A 23,568-nucleotide genomic window follows, 5' to 3' on the forward strand; every position below is an offset into this window, starting at 1 on the left:
AACGTTACAAATGGTAACATGGTTGCCACAGTTATCAAACCAACATGCACTGAAGTCTCGGCTCCACACATGCCCCGCCTTTTTGGGCATTTTTGGATTAACTGGGAGTTAGGCGGAGTCAGGCATCACCGTCTGCTGTCACCTAGCTCACCCTGTGCTTCAAAACCGCACTTCAAAAACCTGTAGGTGACGTCACGGAAGCTTCAACCATTTTTATTTACAGTCTATTATTTTTGCTTGTAATTATGCATCTAATGCTGAGTGAAAGTGTTAAAAGAAAATCCTTGTAAAGATTTTCAAAATGTTTGTTTGCTTTTACCATCCCTGCAATAATTTGCTTTTAAGTATAAGGCTGATATTATTAATTTTTTTTTCTTACTGTCAATAAATCATATGAAAAGACCAAAACCAACAATGTCTCTCAATGCTTTCAGACCTCTCCAAGCTGTCTGTGGCTCTTGGGCCTAGTCTTTTCTACTAAAGACATAAATCCTTAAAAACTGGTCACAAATATATAGTTTCATTAGTGATTCAACAGCTGGACACAAGTCTTTTTACATTTCTCAAACAAGAGGAAATAGTGTTTTTTGTTGGGGATTTTATTCAGTGGCAGATTAATACACATTTGGTCCTCTGTTGATTACATACAGCAGCAGGTTGGTGTATATGGGATTAAAAGAAACTACAGTGCCCACGCTCATCATAATGAAAGCATATGTCATGCAGTTCCATCCAGATTAATGGCCGAAAAGGTAGGGTTCATATCCTGTGATGAGCAGTTACTTTAGAGATTTAAAGACAACATGGTAGCTTGCAGTTCACTCAGGGCTGAAACCTATAATTCAAAGGAGTTTTGCTTGGATCATCAGTAAAAGAAAGAGTTCATTAATCTCACACATATTCTATATTGCCAGCTGCCACTCAGTCAGTCAGTAAGTGTCGCTCATAAATCAGCCAGTCAATCCTTCATTCTGTCAGCCATGTTAGCCAGCTTGTCAGCACCCAACTAGTCCATCAGTTGGTGAGTTACAGAAAAACACACACACACACACACACACACACACACCCAACCAGCCAGTCAGTCAAATCAGAGCTCATCACGCAGGTTAAGACTAGTTTTCCTTAAGGAAATCTGATTAAGGATGGAATAGAAAGTGAGAGAAACAGGAGGCTGGATGAACCAAGTCAGGATCATGCACACACGCAAATAAGTGCACGACTGAATAAAAGAAGATATGTATCTATATGTGTGTGTGTGTGTGTGTGTGTGTGTGTGTGTGTGTGTGTGTGTGTGTGTGTGTGTGTATGCAGGCAGATCCTGAAGTTATTTTCTGTAATACCCCCAGTTTCATTTCAGGTTTGGTTTGGGTCCAGGTGGTTGGCTTTAATGTAGTCCAGATGGGAGACGCAGAGCGGAGAGTGGCCAGATTTTTCCAGAGTTTCGGTCGAACCAGGGCTTTGCTAATAAAAGCAGAGGAGATTTTCACAGTTCCGCAGACAAAACCTCGCATTCTAATTCTCGAGGGGGAACGGAGAGCGAGTGAGACCGCAATGTTATACTTTGTTTTTATTAAAGGGGGTGATTGACAGCTTGGAGGGAATTTTCCAGCATTAAACCAGGGGTCTTATTGGAGAGGACAGAGCAGAGAGCACAGGGACCTGGCGAAGCAAAGCAACACTCTGGCAAGCTGCTACTGACTGAAGGCTTGGCTTCTCTTCTTATTCTCTCTTTCTTACCCTCTCCTTCTTTCTCATCAGTATTTCTATAGCTGAGGAGAGGATTGCTGCAGTGTGTACCTGCTCCTCCTCCTCGCCCCACCCAAACCTCCTCAGTCTACTCAGTCTCCTCTCCCCAAAAAACTCTCCCTTTTATTAATCTGGACTGCAAATACCAAATTATTTTCAGTTACGGTTGAATAAAAGCAGCTATTTTCAATTTTCTTTATTTTTTTGATTTCTTGTCTTATGCCTAATAACTGTATCCAGGGAGCTCAGATTTTTCACTCTGGGGAGGGCAGCACATGTTCACAGTTGGATCAGTACCCGCCTGCTTAGAGGCTAATAAAACCTAAAGTGGCTCCTGATTCACGCACTCTGTAAAAGGATGAAACACTTGCAGCTCTTGCAGCCCAGTGTGTGTGCAACTTAGGCACCTAAGGGTGTGTCTCAAATCCATCTATCTCAATCTTCATCTTTGGCCAGCCCAGGTCAAGTAGAAAAGTCTGTGCAGTTCACCCAGTGTTTCTCATAGTTGACAGATTAATGCAGGAGGAGCTCAACATCGCCTGCTGAACAGTTACCAGATATTCTGTTTTCCTTTGGTTGCTAAGATTTCATACATCTCCACTGATTGTCAGCTGGCGGTCACTGAGCCTGCGCTTGGTTAAGGTCTGGCTCTGTTTTCCATCCCTCTATAGCAAAGAGCTGTTATGTCAAATGTAAATCTCTTTAGCACTTTCTGATATTTCAACATGAAGTATGTAAAATATTCTCAACATCCATAATATCTTTGCTGTGTTCTTCTTTAAAGTTGGTGTTCAGAAAATGGTGTTGTACAAGGTTTGAATGTGCAGATCCAGTTAAATAGAGTTCTTCTAATTTCATAATTGTTCAGCTGTACCTGTGTTGGGCCCAGTTCTGGTTTGGCTCAAGATCAGAATTGGTGTCTTTTCATTTTTCCCTTGTAATTTCAAACATGCGAGACCTCTGTCCACATTGCACATGTGAAACTATGGCAACGGGATAACAGCCAGTGTCAACATCAGCTCTATGAGAACTAACACTTGTGCACTTAATCATTTGCCCATTTTGTGATTAGTGTTTATTTGTCTTCCATTTTCTGTTTTTTCAGGGTCTTCCTGTCCACTACCGCTCTCACTTTTATCTGACTTTCCACTTCATTAATACCACACTGTGAAATCAAAATGGTAATTTAAGCAATTGTTGCTATAAAGCAGCAACACAAAAAACCTAAAAACACATATCCAAACATCCCTTTTAATTATGGCAACGACTTTAACCATCACCATCAGCTCACTCTTTTGCTGCTGTGCTGACTGCCACAGAGATCACCTGAAAGCTTGGCGCTGTTACTGCCGCAGATGCCGTTCCTGTAGCATTTAACAACACGGAGTCTACAGCCATGCTAGCAAATGCGTGAGGTTATACTTTGGCAGGTGGTGTGCTAAATGCTAACGTCAGCGTGCTAATATAATAATGTATAACAGTTTCACCGTATTAGTTTAGCGTGTCAACATTATAATGTTGCAGCTAAATTCTTGAACTGATCACCAAAGTGATTAAAGTTCATCCTGAGGGGGACATGAGGGTGTGACCCATATTTAATGGCAATTCATCCAATGGCTGTTGAGGCATCTCAGTCTGGACCAAAGTGGTGGACCAACCACCAGACCACCATTTCAATTCACAGAACTTTGTCACAAATGTTGCCTAAACACCCCACCTACACCCCAGCATGCACCCAAAGGCTCTGAGTCACTTTTCCCTAAGGGGGGATGAGAATCAACACACCGTGCTGTGCTGAGCTTTGGTTACTGAGAATGATGACGTCAGAGCCAAATATCAATGCTCTTCATATTTTATAATTGACATAATAGTTATAATAATAATAATAATAATAAAGTGAGTTGATTAATTGATCAGTAAATTGATGGAAACATAATCAGCTAAACTATTTTGATAATTGTTTTATATTTTATATTTTATAATTGTTGTAATTTTTTCTCTATCATAGTTGAAGTCTATAATTTTTCTCTCACAGTTCTCATCTGTGGTTCTCCGATGATGGAACGAGCTACCGAATGAGAGCAGGGGCGTCCCTCTCTATCTTCAAGAATCTCTTGAAAACTCATCTCTTCCAAGAGCACCTCCTTTCCTAAAAATCCTAACATGTGTAACTGGTTTACTATGCACTTTTGGTGTTCTTTATACAATCTCCTTGCATTTCTTCAATAGATGTAGTACTTAATACTTACACTGGTTTTCTACTGCACTCAAGCTTTAGTGATGTTTGTAAGTTGCTTTGGATAAAAAGCATCTGCCAAAGGACTAAATGTAAATGTAATGTAATGTAAACAGAATCATGTTGAGTTCTGAATGTCAACTTGGACTTTAGGAAACTGTAATGGGACTAAATGGTGAATTAATTAATTAGGGAAATAATCAGCAGACTAATCAAGAATGAAGATAAGTATTAGTTGCAGTCCTTAAAGGTTGCATTAACAATTGATTTATGAAAAAACTAAGTTTTTAAGGATGCGACACCAGTTGTCCTCTGAACCTTTGTAGTTGTGGTCTCATCTTTGCTCATAAGGGTATATTTTCCAGACAGACATAAATACTGAGTCTAGACAGTCAGCATAAGCTACCAGTGAGGATTCTACTTTAAGAAGGAGAAAACCAGATGAATAACAATGGAGAAGCATCATGGGGAAACAATTGTCAGCTCAAGAGAGAAGCGAATCATTACCTGGCCTGATCACCCTCAACCACAAGTTTCAGCGTAAAAGAGGCCTGTCAAGAGGAGCTGAAGAGAAGCAACTGGCCTTTTAAAGTCAGGATGTGTTCAGGAGATTATGCAAGGTTTACAACATGGCAGATGTTGAGAAATTCTGGTGTCTTACAGTTGTTTGTCTTCATTGTTTTCTAATATAATGCTGCCTCTAGTGCTCTGACAGTCCACTGTTCTGCACACAAGTCACAAGTGTTTTTTTTCTTAGGTGGAATCAGGTGACTGAATACGATTTAAGTAATGAAGACTTGGTGACAATGAATAAACACATACATGGATAGACAATTGGACCCTGCAGCTTCACTGTCATATGTACTCATCAGGGGCAAACAGTCACTCGTGCACACACATTCAATCGAGCAATCACAGAGGCTTCCATGGTGGTATCCTCTTTAGCAGGAAATGTCTTTTTAACAAGCAATTAAAGGAGAGCCAGGCTGCTAGCTTACAAGAGGAATGTTTACACAGTAGAGCTGTCGGAGAGACAGAAAGAGAGGGAAAGATTCATCGTGGGGGAGAGGAGGGAGAGATAGAGAGAGAGAAGGGAGGTAGGAAGAAAGCAGGGGAGCTGAACGAGGTAGAGTCCAGGATTTGGCACTTTCACAGGTGTGCACAACAGGGGGTTTGAGGAGGAAGGAGTTTGTATGCATATGTGTGTGTATGTGTATGTGTGTATGTGTGTTGGTGTGTATGTGTGTGTGCATGATTGTGTGGAGCTGCCAAACTGGCCACCTGTCTTTCCCTCGTTGTAGTTTTAGTGTTTCCTTTCATCCGGCCCTCAGCAGCACAGCTCCCACTTGGAGCAGTTAGCCTCCTGCCGTGTGTGTGTGTGTGTGTGTGTGTGTGTGTGTGTGTGTGTGTGTGTGTGTGTGTGTGTGTTTGCATAGCTCAGGTCCCAGTTGGATTAGAAAGACTAATGTTCCTAAAGGTGCATTTCGCTCTTTCCTCCACATTTTTATATCTTTGTTCTTCATGTTTTATTGAGACAGTTCGAGTGGAGGCAGGAAGTTGGCCAACAGGCCTACGGAGCAGGAGAGGACACCAGAGGAAACTTCAGCTCCAATGTCAACAGGAGGTCATGCTTCAGGAAAAGCACTGCTACCTATCCATCCTTAATTAATAGACCTTATTCACCTGGGTACCATCTGAGCGCAAAAACATGGATGAGTTGGAAAAAAAACAGGAAGTGCTCCTGTCTCCTTGACTGATTTTCATGTTATGACAGTTGAGAAATGCAGAAATGACTTGTTTATGCTTTTGATAGAAGGTCCAGGAGCCATCTAGCCACTTATTTTAAAAACATCCACTTATTTGCAAAAACTATGGTGGTTGATTTGAGATTTCCATGAATTATATTCAGTTTCCTACTCAGCAGTTTCTGAGCCTGTAGAGTAAGGGTTGGGCAATTATACTATCACGCCAAGCATTTCATAGTATATGAACCTATTTAAAGCTGCATTAATAAATATTTTTTACATACACACTGTATTAACAATGACTCAGCTGACTGTGTGTAATGTGAAAGAGGTCACTGAGAAACTGACAGTTGACCTCAGCTCAACAGTTTAACGTATAACTTTTTGTTTTGACTGTGCGACTTGCAACTTTACTGTTAGCAGGCTACTGTTTTTCATGACGACTAGCTGGGAAACATTGTGGAGCATTTAGCTGCTAAAGAGCCAGATGTTTTTAGCAGGAGTTGGCACAAAACAAGTGTTAAAAGGGGTTTGAATATTGGGTTTACATTTGTCGCGTAGCCATAAATGCTTAATGAATTCTAATGTTGCTCCATGTCTGCTATATGTTGACATTTAGTTTAATATATATATATATATATATATATATATATATATATATATATATTCAACATATATTAATATTTATTATATTAAACTATTTACTAATTAATTACCATTTACTACTAACTAAATTTTGCAAGGCAGATTTGTTTGGAGCTTGTTATGCTGCACCGAAGGTGCAATAAATGAATATAAACAGGCAACCTATCTCATATCAATTTAGTTTTTTATTGCACACTGCATTGTCATAGTGGCATGTTTGCACCTAGTAGCCATTGCTCGTCAGTAAAGAATAAACAAGAGGTGTTGAAACAACATCCAATATAGCATCAAAATGACAAAGAGAATGTTTACAGGATAAGAACAAATGGACTGAATGTAATACTCTGTATACTTTTACTCTGGGGAAAACAAAGGTCCCATCACTAAATGACCACTCGCCAGAACAACTTGTAACTTCACTCTTTACTGCTACATTAACTTGCTACCATTAAATTGAGTGACTGAAGGAAGTAATGTCAGGACAGAATTTTTGAAGAGAACAAATCAAGTAATCTGCAATTACTTCAAATCAAATCATCATCTCCATGATTCCCAGGGTACCAAGGATCATATGTGCATCAGGAAAATGAATTGACAGCTGAGAACACAATGTCTTTTTGTGATACCTTTTCCCTCATAAGTGATTAAAGTACAAGTTTGTGTTTTCTTTTATCCAACCCCTGGCCTTTGCTGCATGCCATCCCCTCTGTCTCCCTGACTTTCCTGTCTCTCTCTCACTGTGGCTAATAAAGGCAAAAAAGAAAGATCTGCTCTTTCTTCAGACAATGTGGATACATTTATCTTTCTGATGCAAATACATTGAATGTATCAATTATTTTCTACATGCTGCACTTTAATGGATATTCATTTTATTATTATAAAATGTACTTCTTATTTATTTGATAACCTTCTGAATCACTTTATGTCTTGTTAGTAGATTGCAGCATGTTTCTCATGTCTTTATTTCACTGTACCGAAAACATACCAAACCACGAATTCAAAACCGAGGTATGTACTGGAGTCTGAGTTTTGCGTACCGTTACACATCTAGTTTTCAGTCATATTCCAAATATGTTTCATTTATCTAAATTTTCTTCAGGCTATGTCCTCCAGCCGCTCTGGCACTGATACCACCTAAGACTGTGCAGATGCCAGGATAAAAGCTGCTTTTTATTACTCCAGCTATCAGTATTCACATGCCAGATTTCCATGGGGGCATCTTCATCAGAGACCATTATACTGACAATATGAGCCGGTCGATCGTCCAACCTCCGGTTCACCTTCGTCCAAAACCGCCCACTTAAATACGCCACAGCAGTCTGCCCTCTCAGCTGATCTGTTTTCATCAATGTAAAATACAGAGATCATTAGACAGCTAAGCTATATCACAGATCCTTCTGCTAAACGTGTGTGTGTGTGTGTGTGTGTGTGTGCGTGCATGAGAGCGTGTGACTGCACATGCATACATAAGTTCATCGGCATACGAGTGTGTAAATGGTCATCTGTGTGTGTGCTAAATTGTGTAGGCGTAGGGGGAACCTGATCTGGTCTGTGTGGGAGGAACCGAGGAACCAGTCCCCCCCCCCCCCAACCTCCACTGCTCAGACAGACGGCCTGCTAGAGAGATCAGACTCTCAGACTAACTGGACCAGAAGTCATTAGGACACACTAGACACACGCGTTTTTCAAAGCTATTGCTTCCTTTAAAAAAACCCTCAACAGTAAGATTATCTGCGTCTCATCGGCTCATAACAGAACTAAGATCTTTTAAACAAGACGCACAGCGCTTTTAAAATCTTTGTCTCAGGAACCAGGGAGCAGCAGGGACCACTTACACTAAAACCATGCCCTGAGATTCAGTCTTTTGTTTCCCTGTGTTACGTTTTGGGAGGAAAAACCAGCTCTGGCACTTGAGTTTAAAGGGCATTTACAGAATAATATGCCAAAACTGCATTCTGTCTTTGGTTTAAGTGATTCTCCAGGAAGGATTTTTCAGCTATCTTTAGTTCATTATTTGACTGTATTTTCTTTTTGTGAAACTTCCTATAGCATCCTATGAAACTACATTTTCAGTCTATCTTTAGTCCCAAATTTAAATCTACATCTTTTCCCCTATTATCACCTTTAAGAGTTATATCACTAAAGTAAGTGTCCTCTCGATGACATCACTCTTAGGACACATTAACTGTGAGATGACGGTGAGTGTTCACTGCTGTTTATAGTTTTGGGGTGTTTGTGAGATTACACACACAATAAATCAGCTTTGTTTTTCAGTGCCCCTTCCACTAAAAACTGTGTTTTGGCAGTGTGATGAAGTGACGTTTTAATTTTTGTTGGTTGTTTTTCCTCACCAGACACTTGTCACATTGTAGGAAAAAGCGCCATAATTGGCACCTCGGTTGCAGAAATTGCTTGTTAGCATTGTTAAAAAGTAATTTGGAAACACCAAACCGGTGCAGCACCAGGGCTAGCCCCCATTAAAAGAACGGCTCATTTACATCTCTCTTAATGGTGGAAAATAGCTTGAGAAATGCTGCTGTTATGAGGTTTTATAATGCTGGACCAAGGCACCATCGACTGGGTAGAAACTGCATTACTGTAATAGATCGTAGCTTTCCAAAGGAGTTTCAGTAATAATACCTGTGATAACTATGAAGAGAATTCAGCACCAGCTTCTCTCTCACATCGGCCACAAGATGTAACATTTCCAGGTAACTGCAGCTTTGGGTTTCCTGGGGATTGCTTTTGAGATTTGCTGCAGAGGGGTGAAGAACCGCTGCATCTAATTCAGCTTTTTTAACCAGTGATCAGGTGTATGACAGGCAGAGGAAGAAAGAAAAAAAACTTTTTATTATAAAAAAAAAAGTGACAATATGTTTAAAAAGGGAGGGCAGCATTCCACATTGCTAATGCCCTGATCATTTTCCATGAAGGCAGTGGACAGATTTGGAGAAAAACAGCATAGAGAGAAGCAGAAAGAGGGACGTTAAGACTATAAAAAGTGTGGAAAAGGTTGTAGACAGATAGATAGATAGATAGATAGATAGATAGATAGATAGATAGATAGATAGATAGATAGATAGATAGATAGATAGATAGACAGATAGATAGATAGATAGATAGATAGATAGATAGATAGACAGAACTAGGTGGGGAGAGGGTAAGCGGTGCGTGGCTAAACACGCTGGAAAACCATCACAACCCAGACTCTGGCCAGTGGCACTCCAGGGAAAAGAGAGGAAGAGCAGAGGAGGAGAAGAGAGAAAGAGCATGTGGAAAGGTAAAGAAGAGGACAGTGAGGGGACACAGGCAGATGTCCAAGGAGCCATACCTGCAGATTCAATTCTGCTCTTTTTTTCTCTTCTTTCTTCTGCTCGCCTTTCCTCTGCTCCTCAAACCCCTCTTGTCCGCCTCATCCTCTACCCCTCTCTGTCTCTGTCTGCTCTGATCTGGGTGCCCCAGAAGAGAAGAAAGAAAGCAAGGAAGAGGCAGTGTGTGTGTGTGTGTGTGTGTGTGTGTGTGTGTGTGTGTGAGAGAGAGAGAGAGAGAAGGAGAGAGAGAAAAAAAATGAGTAAAAGAAAAGGAAAAAGTAGGAATTAGGATGATGTGAGCTACAGGTGTAGTCGCTGTTGATCTTCCATTTCTGTTCACTGCACTGCTTCTCTGCTGAGGGAATTTATTTGAAACTTTCAAGATTATTTCTCCCTTTGCTGCCTGAAGAGCAAAAGTATGATAAAACCACCATTTGGTTTTAGAGTATCTGTACGACACAGGATATCTTCGCAATGGAAACTTTTTATAATATCTATTGGTTGGAACTGGGCTGGATTAGAGAGTGCAATCTGCTCAAAATACCACCAACATATGAATGAAATCTACTTCCAGATATACAAAAAATTTATTGGTCATCTTGAGTTATTTTCCAGCGTTAACTTTCAGAAATGATTATTAGAAATAACCAATACCACAAAGGCTCCAGCATGTTTTTTTTTCTTTTTCTTCTGTGATGCCATCACTGTGTCAATAGGCAATGCTCTGTACCTTAAACCAATCCTCATTATTTGTCAAGAATGTCATATGCCTGTTAAATAACATAGTTTCATTATATAATGTTATGTCACATAAATATACATTTATATTTCAGTCTACGCATTAATAACACACAGCTTTTGATGAATACAAATGCGTCTTCCATAGGTTTTGTGTGTTTTTTCAATCATGTGCCATAAGTTCCTTAGACTCTGAACAAAGAGTCACTGAGTCAATACAGTAAAAGGTCTCTGATAAGGTTCTTCATGGTGTTGATAAGAATGCAAAAGCCCTTTAAAAGTATGGTTAAACTTTTCAGAAGTGTTTCAATCATATTTGAAAACACGAAACTTAAAGTTTCTGTAAAGCAATATAAAAAGTCAACAAAAAGAAATGCTTCATAAAGTTCCTTGAAAAGTCCTGGAAGTGCTATAGAAGTCCTTCAATGGTCCTTGAAATGCATCACAAGTCTGTAAATCTTCAAGTTGCAGTAACTGTAAAATCACTGAAAGTGCTGTCAAAGTGACAAGCATTTTATCCATGTGGTGTGTGTCCTGACTGTTAGCTTCTGATGGCCGTCTTCCTGTCTCTGTCTTTGTTCTGCAAGAGAGAGAAACAACATGTCAGGTCATCAAGGATTCAACATCAACATCAATTTAAAGGAGTAGTTCAGTCTTTTGGAAAAAAAACCTTTATTTGCTTTCCTGGCGAGAGTGAGATGAGAGGACTGATACGACTGTCATGTCTGTACGGAAAGTCTTTTATCCTCATTCCTCTTAAGGGGGCGGATGAGTGTGAGTGAGTTTATTTGTTTGTGTGTGCTGGACACACAGTTTTAAAATAAAACAAAAACATTTTAAAAGCCAGACTAGCTGTTTCCCCTTGTTTCCAGTCTTAATTAAGCTAAGCTAAGTTAGCCAGCTGTTGGTTGTAGCTTTGCATTTAGTGCACAGACATGAGAGATCAATCTTATACCTTTCACAAAGAAAGCAAATAAGCATATTTTACATATATATTGAATAATCCTTTAAAGATTAGCTGTTGCTGTTTGAGACAAAGAAAGGGTCATTTCCACATATTTTACCATTTATATCGTTTTATCAGTCTGTCGGATATGACACAACCCTGCTCATGTTTCAAGAACTCAAGACTTCAAGACATAAAACACACTATATGTACTTTATTCAAATAACCAAATTGTATTACAAAGTTTCTAATGATATTGCTCAATCTCTTCCGGCCTACTTTCTTTAAATATGCTGAACAGGTGGTAAGACTGTTACATTTGATGTAAAGCCTTCATTATGGTCTCATGAAATTGCAATTAAGCAACATGTAGAACTTATTTATTGTGGAAATAGATACTGTTTCACTGTAATCACTGAGAGTAAATCATTGTGGTTTCGTATATAGTAGATTAAGTGTGACTGCATGCAGTAATCTCACACAAACACTCTCTGTACAGTAGCATACACATATTAACTGTGGTAGCAGAGGTTGTAAAGTACTGTTTTAAATTTGATTACAGCCTGTAACACTGACATCATAAGCTTCAGTACGACAGCGCTGCACAATGATATGCTTCTCATTTATCTGTGGTATCAGAACAGAGAAGCCTTGATTTCCTGGCTGGTGAGGAAACCTTCTCTATCTGGCCAGGAAAATAACATCACATTTTCCCTCCTCACCTAACCTCTGCTCTGCTCACTTCTCAGGCCATCCACCACCAGCTTTTCAAGCAACAGTCAAGGGATTTTATCGAACACACCATTGATTGCGTTGCATTTCATATTGTACACAAAGCTGCTGGAGGAAAATTCTCACTGGACTGTGGCTCAACTCCTCCACACTCCTGTCCTCCTCTGACTCCCCCCCCCCCCCTTTCATATCGTCTCGACTAACCCTCTCTGCCGCCCCCCTCGCCTTCCTCTCATCAGCCGAACACCTGTTACACATTTCCTCTCAGACCGTGCACAAGATGTAGGTGTTTGGAAAAATCCGTTTGACTGACATCAACAAAGGTGGGTAGGTGTTTGGAAGGGTATCAGGCTGTAATGAGAGCGTGAGATCATAGGATTTGGACAGGAATCGGTCCGCCCACTGACTGTGGTGAGTATGAGGAGACACGGGAACTGTTATTGTCAATCCCTCCTCCAGCTGGACTGAGTGCAGAGGCTCATTATTAGATTGCTATTATCTACATATGCACCATTACCATTATGTGGTGGCTATCTATAATGTAGATAATGTGACCCTATGTTGAGATACTCTTTAAACTGTCATAGTTACAGTAGCAGAAATGTAAATGAGAATTTTTAATTTGCAACACCGTCTCCTAGAAATGACATTCATTACCTAAAGAAATGTCATGCCGCCCTCTTTACAATTTTTTATCAATAATGTTGATGATGGCTCTAATGATTGGCTTTAGAGAAAGATCGTGTTTGCTTTATTAACATTTAATCAAAGCTACAGTCTTTTCCTAACCTTAATGAAAGTTCCTTGTTGCCTGGGACTCGGGATGATAACATATACTCTGAGCAGCACTCATCCACCCTGATCATCTCCGTTTCAATACAACATGTGCAAAAAGATTGCAGTTCCTTCCCTGGAGGGACAAATACTGACGGGGAAAATAATCCAGGCACCAATAACTGAATGTTTGTTTTTAATGAAACTTACAAATAAGTTGTATGTAAGTGTAATTCCTAGGAGGACAGAACTGCATATTGCATAGTGAAATTACGCAATCAATGATCACTAACCAAGAGCATTAAACCATCATTCACAGACAGAGAAACAAAGGCACAGCTCAGCTGCCAGACTAGTGTCTGGAAGCCTAAATGACCTCAGCAGTGTTTTGCCATCAGACACACTATATAATTTGCATGGAATTGTCTTTATAAATTGTGAGTAAGTAAATGATTGCAAACAGATCTTAGAAAAATTTTGGCCTTACTATGGCATTGCTGTTATTGTGCTCTCTACTAACAATAACTATAAAACCTCTGGAAGACACAAGTGCACAGCCATGCTCTCTGGTGTTTGTTGGAAAGCATTGTGGAAAATTGTAGGTATTTATCAGTGGAAATAAAAGCGCTTCATGCAGGTTAGAAAGTTAGAACGTGTGTAAATGAAAAATCTCACTCAAAACCTCTGCATGACAATTGGATAATTTACCAAATTACATCAAATTACCATGAAATCAGCCCACGTCTCACTATGAGCGCTCAGCGAAAGTTTAAGGAGCACAGCTGTAGCTGGTGAAGGCGGTTCAGCTGGAGTGTAACCGGTTCAGTCAAAACAGGAGGACGGGGGCTTTGAGGCTGGCCTGGTAGTCAAAACAATGTCCTGAAGACTAATAGGGCATGGTCGGATGACATCTCTGCTCTCTCTTTCTTTCTCCAAACACCCACACACACACACACACACACACACACACACACACACACACACACACACACACACACATACACAGAGACATACCACTGACTTCCCAGGGGGGTGATTTGTCCGACACTAATATGATTACCTGATGATGTTTACTTTAGATACAATATGATGACATTACCACACTGGCACAATATTATTGTTTTATCAAGGTGAGAACAGCATGTCTTAACTTTAATGTAAAGATAGTAAACACTCTTAACAGCATCTTGTAAACTCCACAAATTCAAACTTTAATATTGTTTTTCTGAAACTTAATCTGAGCTGTTCCTTTACCTATAACTGTGGATTTTCCATGCAATCTCTCTCTCTCTCTCTCTCTCTCTCTCTCTCTCTCTCTCTCTCTCTCTTTTCCTGTGTTAAGCCGTTCTGTCAAATACAAACATCTAATTTAGTTTCTGGCTGCACTGGGAGAGGAATGACTGGTTGGAAAAAAATAATTCCACTTGGGCACTGGCCCGACAATCATATAAGGCGATTGGTATTCAACCATGAAATGAAAACTGGTAATATCGCTTTAGTTTATCGAGTGAAAATATGTGAATATGCATCAGTGCCTCGAGTGGCTGATAGAAGCTGTAATTATCCTCATAAATGATCATCGATTGAAAGATTATACACATACATTCAAATGCTGCAATAAATAACACACCAGACATTTAAATAAGCTAATTTACACACTGCATAAGCCACATTCAGCCATTATGTGGCTTGGATACATCAGACATGTACTTCATGTTCACTGTGGTTTGCTAATAAGCATCCTGATGACTTCTGAAAAACACTTGATTTATCTTAGATGGCCTAATCAGATGGGGTTTGCACCAAGCGGGCGCACATGTATTTAATTATTCTAACATTTTAATAATCTGCTATAATGACTCCAGAACAAGCTCAACTTCATTTTCATTGGTCTCAGATGACTTAATTCTGCTACATTATGCACTTTATCATCAGTACTGAGATGTGCACCCTGAAACAGCCAGTAAGTCATTAGCTTCAGTAGATATTGTTTTAAGAAACTGCACCATTAAACAGCCAGCCTCTGCTTTTCTCAGTGTATCTCTAAAGTTGTACTCTTTGCCTGGCTCAGCTTTTTGTAGTTTTGTTTTAATTTGCTCTGTAAGCAACCCTCTCCCCGAAGACCAAATGACAACAGAATGATAGTTTTGCTAATAGATTTTGTTAGTTATCTGACCCGACTTCTTGTGTTGGTGTTAAATTAGGCTTTAACTGCTTCCATCTGTACTGAAAAAATACAGACAGGTCCATGCATGAAGTCACACACTCACACACAAAGACAGGCTCACATACACTGCCACACACTGATCGTGGGTGAGAATATATTTGAAAATTGCCTGCAGTATATTTAGCCACCTTCGATGCACCTCATTAGCATAGTTTGAAATGAGAAGCAAATAGGCGACGCTCTCGCTCAGGAGGCACAAAACATTAACTCCAAGTCAACACCAGCATTATCAATAAATGAGGGTAATTTAGTTTTCATCTATGACCTTGAAACGTCTGCTTCATGCACAGTGACGTAATGCTTTTTTCCAGTGAAAACAGACTAATATCCAAATGACTGTGAAAACCACAGTCATTAGCGTGCTCCTGCGCGTCCTATTCATGCGTTTAAGCTCTCTTAAGATGCACGGTTCATTTGATATCTATAAAGAAGCAAAGTGTAGTTTCGGCACAGTCGAAAACCAACTGTCCAAACCGGAGGATAAATAGCTAAGTTGATTATCCCACTGAGTCGTTGGCTATTTCTCTTTCTCTCCTTCTCCATCTCTGTTTCCACAACTTCCTGCACACCATTAGTTTAGAAAGTGTTGAAAGCACAGTCGTGATCCAGGGCTCCTTAACTGAGTAATCATATATGAGGTTTTTCTGGGTGTCTAGTCAGAGGCAATGAACTGCCGTCTGGCTGTAAAGACTAGAAAAAATAGAAACAGAGTGAAAAGCTTTTGATAAAAGTCTGTGAGTGTGATGCACTGTACCCCTGTGTGTCATGTGAGTGTGTGCCCGCATCTGTGTATATGTGTCACTTGTGTGGGTGTGAGTGTGTGTGTAGGCAGGGAGGGCGTTTCACAGAGAGCGGTTTCCAGGCTTCTTTAACATCACCATCAAAGTCCAACGTCAATGTGTTTCTAATAGCAGCAGCTGAATTAAACACTGGCTGTACAGGCCTCAGCAGAGGATAAATCATTTACAGAACAATTAGCTCATTTGTTGCTCCGCTCTGCGCTGCCAATGACTTCCAGACACAGAGAGCCAGCCAGTGTGTGTGTGTGTGTGTGTGTGTGTGTGTAGACTGTATATGAGCAAGGACAAATTCTCTCTCTAATTTTCTCTCTTATACATATATACATAACTTAGACTCAGCCGCCAAAAGCGCTTATTTGCTGTCACACACACACACACACACACACAAACACACCGGCAGAGATAAGTCAGTTTCTAATTGCATAGTGCAGTTTTAGTGCCACTGTCTTTCCATCCACCATGCCTTCCACTCACACACAAAAATCATCACATATAAAGGTTTTACAGTTGCTCAGATGTAAATTAAAACTGTTGGTGATATTATGAGCAGTAATGTTATATTTGCTGTTTCACTAAAATTATACATTTCTTTTTCATTCGTAGAAAAATTCCAAATACATCAGATTCCTTTAAGTTGAAATTAAATCAGGGTTGTGTCTTAAAATGCTTGTAAACTTGACTAAAATGGGACAATGGTCTATTTACAGCAACCACACTATAAGTATCATAGTAGTTATATTTTTGCTATATTTATACATATATAAATATATTATATTTATTTTTAAGTTTTTCCAAACATATAAATCCTCTTTTGATCATATCAAGTCAGCTCATCAGGTCAAATGAGCTTCTTAAAATTTTAAATATTGGAAAATGTTTGGACTTGTCATATCCAACTCAAAAGGAAAAAGTTCAGCATTACTGCTGTTATTGGCAGATGAATCACCATCTCTGTTTACGTTTGCCATTGAATTAAATTGACCCTCTCTCTGCTTCAGGCCAAAAGAAATAAGCCACAGTTGTGAAGGAAGCTGTAAAAATGCTTCAAGCACTATGGCCTAAAGACAAAAAAGTAGACAGATTAGCACATTTGAAAACCTCTCTGTTATTGTATTGTATCAGAGAATTACTGAATAAACAGTGCCTCAGTATAATTCAGTAGCATACTGGTACTCCTGTGCTGCCTTCACCTACTGCATGCTAAGCACAAATAAACATTTATTTAAGTATAACTGCAGATGCATAACTGGTACGACACATTTGAAGATCATTTAAGGTTCTTTCTCAGAGACAGACTGAACATAATAAAGATGTGATAGTTAAAAAAGCTGCAATTGTGCAGTGGTCCTGCTGCAGCTTGAGCTCAGGCACCTGACAGTTGCACTGATCGGCAGAGGCAGAGAGGCCTAACACAGGATATCTGCATCAATCAACCAGACAGCACAGGGATTTAAACAGCCCTCAGCTCACCTCAATCCTTTATGCTAAAGCCCTGTACATCTCATTTACAGATGTAGCCATCAGGAGTGTCATCTTTTTTTTTTACGGCATATCAAAGGCACCGGTATACGAGGGCTGCGCTCCAGTTTGTCCACGCCAAACTGCTGGTGCTTCACCCCAGAACTGTTTTTATGAAAGGTCAAAATTCGTCATGATATATGTGGGTGTTTGAGGAAAAACTTGGCTTCTGATCAAAAGATGGTAAGTAAAAATGTCCTACACTATATCACTCTACAGGACAGTTTCAGAAGGGAAAAGGACAACCAACAGAAGGACAGCACAATACACTGAAACACAGCGACATGGCTGTCAAATAGGTCTCATTTGGGGAAAAACATGTAATAGCTCACACTGAGAAGTCTTTAATCCAGTGCCTCAAAATATCTTCTTCTAAAGATAAGGAATGGAAAACATTTTTATTTTTATTTTTAAACATCACATCTAGAAATACATTCTTCAAAGTATGTCATTCACAAACTTTTGTGCATAAAGCTCCACAGATATTGAACTCACATTCGTATTCCACTGAATATGTAATATGCACTAGTTTAACCCTCGCTGTGTAGTAGTCATTACTAACAAGACTGCTTGTTTTGAAATAGTTATACTGTATACACACATAATAAGAGGAAATGAGCGTATACTTTTCTCACTTTCACCCTCTCCCACATTGGAAATGAATGTAATTGCAGGGGCTGATCTAAGCAGACCTGACAGCTGTGATGAACCTCAATGACCATAAAAACATACAAAGACAGAGCTCAGGACACAAGGTCTCATTTTACCTTCACAATCGCTTCCTCTCTGTAATCACCAGCACTGACTCTGCTCTTTAGTCCACTTTAACGCCCTGTACGGCCACTTTTCCAGGGAAAGTGAAATGCTCTCAGGTTCTGCCAATCATACTTAACCACTGAAATGCCAGGTAAACCAAGGCACCTTATTTTCCTCCTTAAATAACTTTCAAGGTAATAATATCAATTTCATGTAGCCATTGTGCATTCAGTACACAGCTGAGATATGATTATAACAGCACAACTGCAACCCGATTACACCTTGGGATGTCTGTCATTATTATCAATGTTAACTCGCTATCATAAAGTCACCTGTATGTCTCAATCCAGTAATAGGAGGAACGTTAAAGGGCATGTCTGGTGATATTCTATATTTTTCTTATTATCAATAAATCCTTTGAACAAAACAAACGATGAACAGATCATCCTAACAAGTGTCTGTGTATCCAAAGCCTGATGTAATTTATTCCTCTGCACCATAGAGCTTGGCTATTGTCCAAAAAAGTATTAAAGTGAGCCACACTGTTGCACTGGGTGACATCTCCCTTCATGAACATGAGCACTGTAGTTTATTCTGAGGCAATCCTACCAGTGTTGAATCGATACGTTGTCCCGCTGCTGTAAATACTAACTGAAGGACCAAATGTGTTAATCTGCTGCTGAACATAGTCCCCATCAAATACTTTATTTCCACCTGCTAACGTTAGTAACATTTGTGAAAAACTACAGTTGTAGGACTTTACTGAGCCATTTGTGAGCAGTTTTGTGTATTCCTATTTATTTATTGATTTTTGTGCTTCTGTGGGAGTTGTTAACAATAAGAAATGTTTGAACAGCACTAGTCTTACCGTGTAAGAGGATTAGGGGAAAAAATGTTCTGCCAATTTAACTCACTTTGACTAGAACGGCAGGGTTCTTACATCTCTGTAAGGACTTCTCACTCCTTTTGCACAAACCACATCTATATCTTTCTCTAACTTGTCTTCCTCTCCTGGGTTCACGTCATCAGTGCATTTCAGGAAAAAACAGTACAAATGCACTTGGCATCATGAGACCAGTGTGACATTTCACGGAGCTCTCGAAAACACATAATGTGACTGACAGTAAGTAACATAGACTTAGACAAAGTGTCTGTGTTTGAGAATTTTGACATGAGAAAGTTTCAAAATTGTTCTCTACCCAGCATGCATTTACAGATCAGTCATGCATCTGCAGCAGTGAGCTGACAGCAGCAGATAGTATTACACAGCTCCTACTGACAGCTCTGACCTCCACCAGGCTGATCGATATGCAGGGAGCTGAGGGAGGGCGGTGGAATGAGAGAAAAACTTGGGGAACGAGTTGAAGAGGAAAAAGTGAAACAGAATGAAAACGAAGAATAAAAATGAGGAACTCAGGGAAGACAGACAGCAGCAAAAAGAAAAAGGAGACTAAGGAGAGAGACCGAAAAAGGTTTCAGACTAGTTATCTCCAAGCCGAGGGTGTCTGGGTTAGACACCAAGGACGTCTAGGCTTTCACTCACAGAGGTTCAGAGGGGAGGCAGGAGGGAGGGGGAGACACACTGCTGAGACTCAGGTTATCCCCCAGCTAAAGGGTCTCTGGGTTTAGACACTGAGGAGGGTATTAGCTTTCACACACTGCTGGGGTAACGGGGGAGTCTGCCAGATGTCAGCTCCTTACCCATAAATCCTGCTAAATGGGCAGCGGCTATGGGTTAGAGGGGGAAAGTTGAGTGGACGTCACCTCTCTATCATCTTCTGTGGTGTTTGTTGAAGTCGGAGCTGGAGTCATATAAATTTGATTTCAGTCAGCTGATCTCAATTCTTTGTTCCCTGTTATTTCTCATCAGACTGACGACTTTCTTATGCTGAGCGTGTTCTTGATTATGTCTATTTCCTGTGTTGAATCAATCAAATGTGAGCTGAAACTCGCACTGGACCAAGTTCTCCTTTTCTGTATCTCTATTAAGGCGTAGACTGACAGTGCAACAGCAGAGGAAGTTTGGAAAGTGTGCGGGAAAAAAAGGGCAACTGTCACTGAAATCAGAAATCAAAACTGTTTGTAACTTTGTCATGTAGAAGAATTTTTTCTTGTTTGCTTTTGTTTTTATGCTTTTTCCCCAAATTTATTGTTTTCCTGAATTGTTAAGTCGTTATAAAACACAATAAAGTGTTCATACTACCAAGTGTGAGTTAAGTGTATATACCCGCGTTTTGTGTTGTGACATCGAGTTTCAGTGGAACAAACTCATTGGCAGTTACCAATCTGTGTATCCCGGGTCAGTTGTTAAGAAGTTATGATTAAAACCTTCTCAAATTCAGGCTGACGTCAATACATTCTTGAAATTATACACATGGTTTTGGATGGATTTCATGGGCTCCCGGTCATAAATCTCACTCGCTGCATAAATACCCTTGTAAACTTTAAATTCATATTTTTACAAAGAGAAAGAAAAAAAACACCACAGTTGGGGTTAGGTGGTTTTTACACAACGGTTGTGCACATTTCGTTAGTGTTACGGTGAAAAAGGCTGCATGCCGTTAGACCCACCTCTCTGCTCAGCTCTGTCTTTGCTCCTCTGTGACAAAAATAATCACGTCTATTCACTGTAATGTCCAGTGAGTTTCAGAAACCACCTTGAACTTTCAAGCCACCTGCTCGAGTTAAACTAACCCCCAACAGCACAATAACACACAGTCATTCACCCCAAAAGAGGACTTTAAAGAGGTTCTACTTTTAAAAATCCCTCAGGGCCAATCGGATTTATAGGCACAGTCACAGATCTCAGGTCAGCTTTAAACACCAAACTGACCCTAAGGCACTACACAGTTTTCCACAAGAAGCTTCACTCTATTTTCCTGTGGCTAAATCTGGGTCATGTAATATTTTTTAAATTCAGAAAATAAAACGTTTTAAATCTATAGTGGTACAAAAGTATCCACAGAAATGTATTTATTATAATTGCTCCGGTGAAATAGAAATACTCAAAAGCTTAAATTAGTTTTTGCATATTCCTCAGCATTTGTTTTAAATGAGTGTGTTGATTACACTGTTTCATTGAGTGGCTACATACTACTTTTGATTTGAACTTTTCACTTTTTTCTCTTATTTATTTCTACTGACTTATAGTTTTCTGCTCACCATTTTCCTCTGGTTGCTGAGGCAGAAAGTACAGATGTGCTTGGGCTGAGTTGATTGGTCAGATCCTCGGTTGGGGGAGGAGTTAACATGGAAGAACGGTGGTGAGGGAGCGTGGCACGGCTGTCCATCATGAAGCCCTTCACCCAGGAGCAAGACGTTCCCCAGATGACTGATGTAGCTGCTGGCCAAACGTAGTGTCTCGATTTTTGACAGCTTCCTAATCATCAAGTCAGAATGAGATACATGGCATTAATAAGGACAAAATGTTTACAGAGTTTACAATAATTTAACAAAAAATGATCATGGGGTGGAACAGAACTGTTGCACTTTTTATACAGGACTGGAAAACAAGGTGCAACAAGAAGACAATGATGTGAGATGTTAAATATTTGTTCCCTACTGGAGTCTGGAGTCTAACTCTATGACACATCATTTATAGGAAATATAAACTCATAATTAAATGCAGTAAGATTACAGGCCTGTTAAAAAAATTCAACTGTGATAAAATGTTATCCAGAGCTTCATCAGGGACTAATTTTCACTTATTTTAGTTCCCAGATGGAAATCATTTTTCCTCTGGGAACCTATTGTGCATCAGACCAAATGTCATGACACAGTTTGAGTCATGCTGCTTTGTACCTGTCTGCAGGCTCGGTGGGGATGAGTGTGCGCAGCGCTGTGAATGCTGTGTTGACAGAATTGGTGCGATCTCTCTCCCGTGCGTTGGCTGCGGTCCTCTGGCGAACTTCCACAGGGGGAGATGAGCCCTGGGGGCCGAGCCTCCCTACCATGCTCCCTACACCTACCCCTCCGCCCCCTACTCCCCCACATAGCTTCCTCTTCCTGTTCACCTTGATGTGAAAAGCAGACGGGGACGAGGAGGACAGGCGGAAGGCAGCAGAGTTGGAGGAGTTGGTACGCTCCTCAGAACCCGAACCCTCGCTCCCGTTCTCATCATCGTCTTCGGAGAGGAGTGCGATGTCGCCATATAAGAAGCGGCCTGCGGGAGGCGCTGTGCGAAGCATGGCGAATGTCATTCTAATCGCAACAAGTCTGACAGCTACTGATCAATCCTGCTGAGACGTCCACTTGTTGAGGTTAAGCTTGTAACTTTTCTGCAAAGTAACAGCAAAGTTTCTGTTGATGCTTCGCCCTAAAGGTGTCCACCCCTCAAAATGTTACTTTACCCCCAATGTCTCTTTGCAAAATTTGTTAAGCCACGTAAGTCAGATGTAGCCCTAATAAGGCTGAGTCAGTCTTGGTTTAAGAGATCAGCAAGTTGATCTTAAGTCAGCAATTGAGAGTGACTTGACCCCGGAGCTGCTGTATGACAGGCGGCTGCAGGTTCCAGGTCCTTCTTGTTTTTCTCTCTTGGTTCATACAAAAACACTTCACATCCCAAAGGTCAGTTCCTCTTTCAGTTAATCCTTTGACAGAAAGTAAATTTATAATGGCATGTTGAAGTAAAACGGTTGTGATTTGTCCTCTTTTTCTTCTCTGAACCTCTTTCTTGGTCCTTTGTTTCTATATTTGTCTGTTTCGATTCCAGTTGCAAAAACTACTCCCAGTCTGTGGCAGCAGTTTGACTCTCTCTTGCTCTCTACTGGTCTCTCTCTCACCCCTCTCCCTCTCTGCCTCTTTGCTCCACGTGTGCCTGCTGTCTGAGTGTTTCCGTCTGCCTCTGGTCTTATAGCCGGTGGGAGGGCCAGAGGACTCCTCCTCTGAGCAGTGAGGGTCCCTCGGCTGCTGTCTAGAAGCAGGCCAGAGAGACCGGAGGCAAGAAGCAAGCCATCAGCAGGAGTTTGTTTTGGCTGTCCCTGTTTCAGGGGAAATCCACCCTAAAACAGAACTTGCATCACCCTAGTTTGCTGGGTAGAGTTGGTGACCTTAGAGGCCAGGGAGCTCCCTGAAACTCACATCCCTATCAGCATGGGTACTGCATACAATCAGTTACTTCGATGTTGACTTAAAATGGAAATTAAACAGATAAAATCTTGTCATCTGACAGGATTAATGCCATGATCTTTAACTGTGCAATCAAATATCGGATGCCTGAGACAAAACTAATTCTGAATCTTTTTTAGTGTGTTTTCTGTTTTATTGCTTCAAAGACATGACCAAACTCAGACTTCAGAGGTATTTAACACTGCTGGATGCCAATTTGTCACATAACAAAGAACGTGGTCAAATTATTTAATATAATTTGATAATCCTCTGGAACATTGTGTTTTC

General features: G+C 40.3%; 1 protein-coding gene across 1 annotated transcript; it reads right to left on the bottom strand.

The window, feature by feature from the left end:
• Positions 1-10,251: 10,251 nt before the first annotated feature.
• LOC130171709 (basic helix-loop-helix transcription factor scleraxis-like) lies at positions 10,252-22,979 on the bottom strand. The gene is made up of 3 exons (XM_056379823.1): positions 21,976-22,979; positions 21,337-21,553; positions 10,252-11,001 (listed from the first exon to the last, which is right to left on the bottom strand). The coding sequence occupies exons 1-3, from the start codon at positions 22,371-22,373 to the stop codon at positions 10,963-10,965; spliced, it is 654 nt and encodes a 217-aa protein (XP_056235798.1). The 5' UTR covers positions 22,374-22,979; the 3' UTR covers positions 10,252-10,962.
• Between the last annotated feature and the right edge of the window lie 589 nt (positions 22,980-23,568).

Source organism: Seriola aureovittata, chromosome 7, assembly GCF_021018895.1.
Source record: "Seriola aureovittata isolate HTS-2021-v1 ecotype China chromosome 7, ASM2101889v1, whole genome shotgun sequence".
NCBI lineage: Eukaryota > Metazoa > Chordata > Actinopteri > Carangiformes > Carangidae > Seriola > Seriola aureovittata.

What these genes read in the sequence shown, in the direction of transcription:
- LOC130171709 (XM_056379823.1), bottom strand. Translation starts at nt 22,373, where the DNA reads ATGACATTCGCCATGCTTCGCACAGCGCCTCCCGCAGGCCGCTTCTTA. An exon ending in CCCACCGAGCCTGCAGACAG is followed by an intron (nt 21,554 to 21,975) that starts GTACAAAGCAGC and finishes CTTGATGATTAG; the next exon opens with GAAGCTGTCAAAAATCGAGA. An exon ending in TCAGCAACCAGAGGAAAATG is followed by an intron (nt 11,002 to 21,336) that starts GTGAGCAGAAAA and finishes TCTCTCTTGCAG; the next exon opens with AACAAAGACAGAGACAGGAA.